The 8,872-nt window shown below is 42.2% G+C and overlaps 1 protein-coding gene across 7 annotated transcripts in view; it reads left to right on the top strand.

Annotated features, from left to right (window-relative positions):
• RHOT1 (ras homolog family member T1) overlaps positions 1 to 8,642 on the top strand; it is a 74,749-nt gene extending 66,107 nt beyond the window's left edge. For 4 of the 7 annotated variants that reach the window (XM_055131079.1, XM_055131082.1, XM_055131081.1 and 1 more), the window contains one exon: positions 7,517 to 8,642. In XM_055131079.1, the coding sequence (XP_054987054.1) occupies positions 7,517 to 7,634 (118 nt within the window). In that variant the 3' untranslated portion in view covers positions 7,635 to 8,642. Of the gene's footprint in view, positions 1 to 5,787; positions 7,493 to 7,516 lie in introns of those variants that run through there. The other 3 variants (XM_055131085.1, XM_055131078.1, XM_055131080.1) reach the window with 3 other exon arrangements.
• The last annotated feature ends 230 nt before the right edge of the window (positions 8,643 to 8,872 follow it).

Here is an 8,872-nt window from a genome sequence, read left to right on the forward strand (position 1 = left end):
CATAAGGATTATGCATTCTTAGTCTATTATGTTTCAGTAAAATACTGTATCTAAGGAAGATCTGTGTTCTCTATATATCCAAGGAAGAAGTTACATGAGAAACTTCTATTTACCACATGTGAAGGTCCTTATAAAGCCTTTCTTTGAGCTTTAGTACATAGTCCTGCGATTAAAAAATCGTACAAGAACTTGTGCTAAGTAAGTTGCTGCTTGCAATTTTTTGGAAATTTTAAAAAAATTTAAATTTATAAAAGGACATAACCAGGGGCCAGAGCAGTAGTACAGCAGGTAGGTTGTTTGCCTTGCATGCAGCCAACCTGGGTTCGATCCTCAGCATCCCATATGGCCCCCTAAGCACCGCCAGAAGTAATTCCTGAGTGCAAAGCCAGGAGTAACCCCTGGTTTAAAAGAAAAAAAAAAAAAGGACATAACCAGGTGCAGGTGGAATTTGTCTGCTCTGATATTTTAAGTATTGCTCTGTGGACTGTTTGCCATGTGTCTAAGAGCATCTGTAAATTTTGATTCTTTCAGTGCTTGTTGACACGTTGATGACAGTGATATATATGATGTCCTTCTTTCCAAGGTATCCTGCCACTTGGGCATGCACATTGAACAACTTCCTTACTGTTTACCAAGTCATCTTGACTGGACACTATATTTTCATGTCTTGACCTAGTTTGAGAAGTATCTTATTACAATATTTTTGCCTTCTGGTTCAGATAATTGCCATTATTAAAATGATTATCAATAATGGAATTATTGGAAATCAAGTTTTAAAAAATACTTTGGTCAGAAATACTTGAGAGGATAAAAGCAGAAACATTGGAGCTGTAAAGTACCACCTGCAAGGCATTTGTCTTGCGTGTGACTGAGCTGAGTTCAACCCCGAGTACCACATATGGTCTTCTGAGCCCTTCCAAGGGTGATCTCTGAGCACAGAACCAGGAGTACGCTCAGCTACCCAGTGTGGCTGCTGATCAGAACCAAACAAATTGAGTGAGGGTCAGGGAGATAGCTTACAGTTCCACCACTAGAAGTAAGCCCTGAGCACTCTCCAAGACAAAAAAGACAGGAAGGTCTGTAAGACTATTTTAAAAATCAGAATATTGCATCAGAGAGATATTAGAGGAGATAAAGGCACTTCCCTTCCACGTGGCCAACCCCCATTCTATCTTGTTACTGCAGATGGCCCCTCTAAGAGCCCTGAGAATCGCTCTATGGCCGCAGTACCAAAATCCATGAAATAAAATGTGAAGCAGAATATTTAAAAAGAGAAAACTTATTTTGGAGATTTCGGTACTAGTTTTCAACTTAAGATATGTAAAGTGTGAGTAGGAAAATTTTATATTTGAGGGGCTCGGGAGATAAGGCGAAGGACCAAAGCATATGCTTTGCATGCAGGAACCCTAGCTAGACCCCAGAACCAAACAGTGAAAAAATTACTTAGGGCCAGAGTGATGGTGCATCAGTTAGGGCACTTGCCTTGCATATGACCAACCCGGGTTCCATTCTTGGCACCTCATCACTGATAGAGTGATCTCTGAGTGCAGAGCCAGGAGTAAACCCTGAGCACCACCAGGTATGACCTACAAACACCTCCCCAAAAAACAAAAAAAAGGTTATATTTGGTGAGAGCTGGTGAGATAAGTGGTAAGGCCTTGCATGCACCTGACCTGGGTTTGATCCCCAGCACCCCATATGGTACCCCCAGCACAACCAAGAGTAAGCACTGATCACCACCTGTTTTGGGCTCCCCTCCACCCCATCAAAAAAAAATTATATAATACGTATTAGTTCTGGTTACTGTGGGTTGCACATATTACACTTAAATAGGCTTCTTCAGAGCGATAGTTCAGCGGGTAGGGCTTTTGCCTTGCATGTGGCCACTGGTTTAGATTCCCAGCATCCCATATGGTACCCTGAGCACCACCAGGAGGGATTCTTGAGTGCAAAGCCAGGAATAACCTGTGAGCATCGCCAGGTGTAAACTCCCCCCCCCACAAAAAAAAAAAAGCTTCTTCAATGTACTAACTTAAAAATTCATGCCATGTGTAGGTTAGTGGAAACCCTGGATTTGATTCCTGGAGCCATTAAAAAAATGTAAACCTTGGGGCCGGAGTGATAGCACAGTGGGTAGGGCGTTTGCCTTGCACGCGGCCGACCCGGGTTCGATCCCCGGCATCCCATATGGTCCCCCAAGCACCGCCAGGAGTAATTCCTGAGTGCAAAGCCAGGAGTAACCCCTGAGCATCGCTGGGTGTGACCCAAAAAGCAAAAAAAAAAAAAAAAAAAAATGTAAACCTGAAATCATGAACCCATATGTTAATGGAGTTATAAAATGCAAGAACATTTGTGTTCATGCTTGTGTGTATACCTTTGAGTTGTGTTTGAAGAGGGTAAAGTGATGTGAAAATGAAAATTTATTTCAGAGTTGTTTGGTGGGAGGAGAAATAAAGGTGGTAGATGGGTCTTTCAACAGTACCTAGTCTGTAATTTAAGGCAAAGCTAATTGGTAATTGGGCCAGTCTGAACTCTACCTCTTCAAATTCTAATTTTTACAGACTTGTGTCTCTGCAGTATAGTTTTTTTTTTCTTTTTTGGGTCACACCTGGTGATGCACAGGAGTTACTCCTGGCTCTGCACTCAGGAATTACTCCTGGCAGTGCTCAGGGGACAATATGGGATGCTGGGAATTGAACCTGGGTCGGCCGCGTGCAAGGCAAACACCGTATCCGCTGTGCTATCGCTCCAGCCCCTCTCCAGTATAGTTTTTATAATCAACATATAAAGGCCTGGTAAATTATAAAATTACCCTATTTAGAAACAACTAGGATAAGTTAGATTTTAAAAGATGATTATTTTGTGTTTGAAATGTGGTGATACTCGGGCTTGGTTAAATTTTTGGCTTGGTGGAGAGCCATGCCTGGTGGTGCTCAATGTCTCCTGGCTTTGTGCTTGTTATCACTCCTGCTTACACAGTGGTATTATATAATGATATTATATAATAACACGTTATTTTTAATAATAGCCTCATTATCATATATTTGGTGGTGCCAGAAATCAACCCTGGACCTTCCACATGCAAAGCATGCGCTCAGCCTCTTGCTCTCTCTCCAGCCCCGTTACTTGTTGGTTGAGTATATTTATTGAGCCAGTTAAAAAAAAGCTTTTTTAAAATAGACGTTATAAATTGCAGAATTAAGCCAAATATCTCATGTGCTCTTGAGGCATTCTGTGCAAAAATACATAGACTTTGGCTACCCCAATCTATCCCTTCAAAGAACCAGTTCTAAACCTGATTTTTTTTTTTTTTTTTTTTTTTTGCTTTTTGGGTCACACCCAGCAATGCACAGGGGTTACTCCTGGCTCATGCGCTCAGGAATTACTCCTAGTGGTGCTTGGGAGACCATATGGGATGCTGGGAATTGAACCCAGGTCGGCCTCGTGCAAGGCAAATGCCCTACCCGCTGTGCTATCACTCCAGCTCCCCCCCTTTTTTTTTTTTGCTGAAACTTGAAACATTTTTCCCTCTATTAATCAGCCTTAGTAAGAGCTGTATCAGAGGCTGCTCATCCAGGACTCCGCTCTCAGCACCACTAAGCCCGAAAGCCACTACTCCACAGAGTTTTCCTCCAAAGAACCTGGGAGTCCTGACACACTTTATATGCTTAATTTAGATTATTTTCTAGCATTTAGTCATCATTTCTGATGTTCTATAAAGAGGTGCTGCTGAAGCTAAATTATCTTACTCCACACAGAATAGGAAAATGTGACTCTGGTTTATCAGTAGAATCACATTTTTTTGTTTAAAAAAAAAATCCTTTGGGGCTGGAGCAATAGCACAGCGGGTAGGGTGTTTGCCTTGCATGCGGCCGACCCGGGTTCGATTCCCAGCATCCCATATGGTCCCCTGAGCACCGCCAGGAGTAATTCCTGAGTGCAGAGCCGGGAGTAACCCCTGTGCATTGCCAGGTGTGACCCATAAAGCAAAAAAAAAAAAAAAAACCAAAACCCCACTTTACACATATATACATTTTGTTTTTTATTTGTTTTGGGTCGCACCTAATGGTGCTCAGGGGCTCCTGCTGACTTGGTTTTCAGGGGATCACACGGTGCCCAGATTTGACCCCCAGGCTCCCACATGCAGAGCCTGCCGCCCCGCAGCCCTTTGGCCGCCTCCCAGCCCCACTTCTACTGTTTCACTAGGCAAGAAGAAAATAAAATTTAAGATGAAAAAGTAGTATTTGGGTACTATAGTTTCTTTGTTTCAAATTGAAAAGAATAACGCTTCTGAATTGTGAATTATTTTTGCTAGAGTTTAGAAATGCTAAGAAGCAACTTTGTGAAGTTGCAGTTTCTCCTGGAGGCCTGAAGTGACAGAAGGGGCTCAGTCCTTGATGCTCAGGGAATAGTGAGTTCAGATCTCACTGTTCTTTGTCAAGTGTGTCTGTTAGCCAAGCAGTGGCCATCCTAATTGCATTCTCTTTTATAAGTGGAGCCTGCCCTGTGCAGCTATTAAGTGCCTATGGTAAAGGCATAAAATAGTTCTCTAACTTTTCATATCTAAAAGCATGGTTTCCTGTATGGAAATATGATCTCCTGGGCCAGAGAGCTATTAGGACAGAGGCGAAGGCCCTTGTCTCGCCTCCCTCCAGTGCTTCGTTGTATCCCTGTACCGCCAGGGGTCACTCCTGAGCACAGGGCCAGGAACAGCCCCTGCGCTTCTCCAGACAGGGCTCAAACCCCCTTCCTCCCAGATCAAGTTAAAACATATGTATCTGTGTGTACTGCTATTCTGTAGGCTACTGCTTGGGGGAAATGAGAACTACTTTTATGAAATGCAAAGGAAAATTTAGCACATATGTCAGAATATATTATTTCATGAATGGTAATACTGTCTTAAAATACAGCAAAAGAGCTGTGAGAAACAGATTCCATGTTTGAAAAATATCAGCAATTATTTTGATACTAACGTGATTATAACTAGCTGGATTTTTATTTTGTTTTGTGAGGGGCTTGTTGGGTAATGCTCAGGGATTACTTGTGCTGGGGGACCGTATGAGGTGCTGGGGGTCAGGCAGGCACCGGCCACGTGCAAGGCAAGCTCCTTCACCTCTGTACGCTCCACTGTCTCTTCAGCCCCAATTACATCTAAATCCCAGCCTCTTTCCATAAGGTAGGGGCGGAAATACTGTAGTAAAGTTCATCCTGAGTGGGTAAAGATCCATGGAAATTAGAGACCAAAATCCGTGTTCTCACTTTAAATTCTGTTGACATGAGGATATGAACTTTGAAGCTCTCATCATAGGTCCTTGATGATCTATGAATTTAGGATGTTGGACTCAGACTTTAAGGCATGCATGTGATATCATTGAGTAGTCAGGATTTAGCAACAGCTACAAGCTTGTGGGCCTCACCTCGAGCGAATTCTTAGGATCACCAGATACTGTCAGGTATTGCTGAGGATTCAGGTTTCGAGGGCTTTGTTTAGGGCTTCCTACATGCCAAGTTTGGCCTCTGAAGGGATCTGCAGACCCACGTTTGTGATGTGACTGGCAGCCTCAGCCTGCCTTCCTTGACGTGTATTTTACAAGAGCGCATACAGGCAGCTTTAAGTTTGTCAATCTGCTCTAGAATGTGTTTATTTGAAATGCAGGAAAGCATGAGATGGCTTCGTACAGGGTAGCCACTCAGCTGCGTGTGGGGTATGTAATTGAGAGACGTTATTTTCAGTTCCCTTGTGTGAGCTCTGCTGTGAACCGCAAACTGTGTGCATGTGTATAAAAGGTTAAGAGCCCAAGTAGCCGAGTGGGGTGCCATGCTGCTAGCAGACGCCGAGGGCAGCATTACCCACCAGGTGCACGCCGTCAGCTCCGTCGAAGAGTCCATCTTCATGGAGTCATCTCGTGGTCCACTTTTTCTTGAAGCCAGGTAACATTTCCCACGAGCAGTGCTTGGCCTTGGTGGAGTTTTTCCTCTTGGAAAAGCTGAAACCCGGGATTCTCTTCCCTAACTTTAAAAAAACCAAAGAAAAGACCGCTTGCCTGTTGGAAGAACTAACTCACAAGGTGGAATGAACCTGCATTATCACTTTGCTTTGTAAAATAATCATTATATAGAGGAGTGGCTCTTTTTAAAAAATTTAAGTGGGGAGGCTAATTGGACTGTGCTGTGTGTCGTCTTGCCATGGTGAGCAGCATGGAGCACCCCGGCTTGTGTTCCAGACGTGTTTCTAGGGGGTTTGTGACAACTAATCTGACTTTCACTCTTTAAGTATGACCAGGGCAAGTTAGTTTGGATGTAGTTGATATTCTTGGCTCTTAACTCTTTTTGCCTATGTCAGTGTGTGGCTCTTAATGATGTCTGACTTCTGCTCTAATTTTATTTAACGCAGTTACAAAATAACTCAAAAGAGTTTCCATAAGCTCTTAATTCTATGCTTTTTCTACACCACCTCAATTGCATTCACTTAACTAAAATGTCAGTGCCACTTGAATACAGTGTTGCAACCTTTGCTTTAAAGCTTTCTCCTCTTCATGGTAAGCTGTCATACTTGAGACTCTCAAGGGTGCCTAGCAGTGTTACATCTGCGCATGCTCACGGACTCTATGGTACAGACCGTCCCTGTTCGTGTCATACATAACACAGCTTCTTTTATGTCACTGACCTTCAGTCATCCTGTTACATTGTATCCTTGGTTGGTACCATTATCACCGCCTGTCCAACTAACGCCAGGGTTTGATGTATTCTTGTTCTCTTTGTTTTTTCATCATCAGTAACCAAATTAATATAAACTTGGTAAATCTTACTCCTCCCCCTTTGGGATGTTTTTGGTAAACTTTAATGGGGATCGGTGTTTCCAAAATTCAGTTTAAGCATTACTCTTAGAAAAGTATTATCACTTGTCACTTCATTGCTTACAACATACCTTGTAGTTCCTTGGGATTGGACATTGCCCATTAAGGTCCTGAAATTGACCTTACATTGTAAGATCTCAGCCTCACCTCATTTGGAAGCATCTGGTGGTCTTACAGAGAGTGTTGGGTTTATTTGTCTATATCCCATTTCCCATGTGAAGAAAATGTATGAAAATTTAGATCTATTGGGGCTGGAAAGAGTACAGCAGGTAAGGCGCTTGCCTTGCATGCAACTGACCTGGGTTCAATTCCCAGGGTCCCATATGGTCCCTTAAGTGCAAAGCCCGGAATGATTCTTGAATGCAGAGCCAGGAGTAAGCCCTGAGCACAGGCTGGCTGTGGCCAAAAAAAAAAAAAAAATTTAGATGTTATTAACTTCCGAGTTGTAGCTTTGTCAGTAAAGACATTTGTCTCTATTAATGCCTACATGTAAGTAATGTATAGGTTAGGTGGCTCTTTGATCATTTTTTGTAAGCATTATTGTATGCAATTCGCCTGACAAGTGTGCTAATACTTCCCTAAAAGTACACCGCTTTATAACTGGTGTTTTCATTCATACTAATCATGTTTTAAATATTAATTATGTTTTCTGACTGCAGGCACGTGACACAAGCTGACCTCAAGAGCTCCACGTTTTGGCTTCGAGCAAGTTTTGGTGCTACTGTTTTTGCAGTTTTGGGCTTTGCTATGTACAAAGCTTTATTGAAACAGCGATGATTAAAAAAAAAAAAATTACTGGCCCTACCAAAAAAACAAATAATTTTGTGTACATTCTGAATGCTTTAAATTCTGCTAGAAATATTGAGATATTTATACATGCAGAGTTACTTTATTAATATTTGTAATTCATGCATAAGAGTATTTTAATGATAGTTATAACTACAGTATTGGCTAGCGTATGGAAAGAAAACAGCTTAACAGCCAAACTAAAATGGCTAAATTTCAGAGGCCAAAAGGGAATATTTTGTAAATAATGTACATATTCAAGCAAGATATGGTCTCCCAGACTGAGTTCTAGAAAGGATGTTTCCAGATGTTTCTACACGGCGTTGTCAGTGCTCAGTTGGCTCACTCTCCTAGGTTTAAGTCAGCCCGGAGATTGTATTTACTCATGGATTGCTTATTTATTTCACATTTACTCTAAACGATCCTTTGGGTTCTTTAAGTACATGAGGCGCAATTTGCCACTTTCTCTCCATTTTTAAAAATAAATGAGTCAGTGTCCACTTACCAACACAGTTTTCCTTTAGTCACTTACGGTAGGCCAGCCACAAAGCCAGAAGCCAGGGAGCCGGGACCAGCGGGAGCCGGCCGGGCTCTCCCTTCAGGAAGGAGCAAGCCCCGGCCCTTAGCAGAGGTGTCACTATGAGATTATGTTGCTTCCTTTGTCAGTATGTTGACTTTTATAACCCTTTCAATCAAATGAGAAAAAAAAAAAAGACAATTTGTATATTATTGATGTTTTTAGTTTAAATAAACAGTCATCATTACGACTATTAAATTTCTTCCCAAAGTGTAAAATCCTTCTATAATGGCTGTGTCTATTCTAGCATATCACAGTAACTGCATGTGTTATGAAGTGTTCTCTCTCTGGCTAGGATAACCTAGAAGCAGCACTTTTTTTAATGGTAAAATAAATCTAACAAATATAAACTCATGATAAACCTATTTTTTCCATCATTGACCTTTTCAAGTATTTAAATAAATAATTGCTGTGTACTGTGATCTGGAGTTTTTGTCTTACAGAGTAAATGCTTCTGTACATATGTGAGTTCATCCCTGATTTCCGTCTTCCTGACCTCGAAAATTCCCTTGGAATTGCCACACCCAGCAGTGCCCGGGGCTGCTGCTTCCAGGTCGCAGCTGGTGGTACCCAGGGGACCATGTGGTGCTGGGGATCAAGCCTGGGGCTCCCACATTCAGAGCTGGCGCATGGGCTGCAGCTCTTAGAGTCA

This window comes from Sorex araneus, chromosome 3 (genome assembly GCF_027595985.1).
Source record: "Sorex araneus isolate mSorAra2 chromosome 3, mSorAra2.pri, whole genome shotgun sequence".
Lineage (NCBI taxonomy): Eukaryota > Metazoa > Chordata > Mammalia > Eulipotyphla > Soricidae > Sorex > Sorex araneus.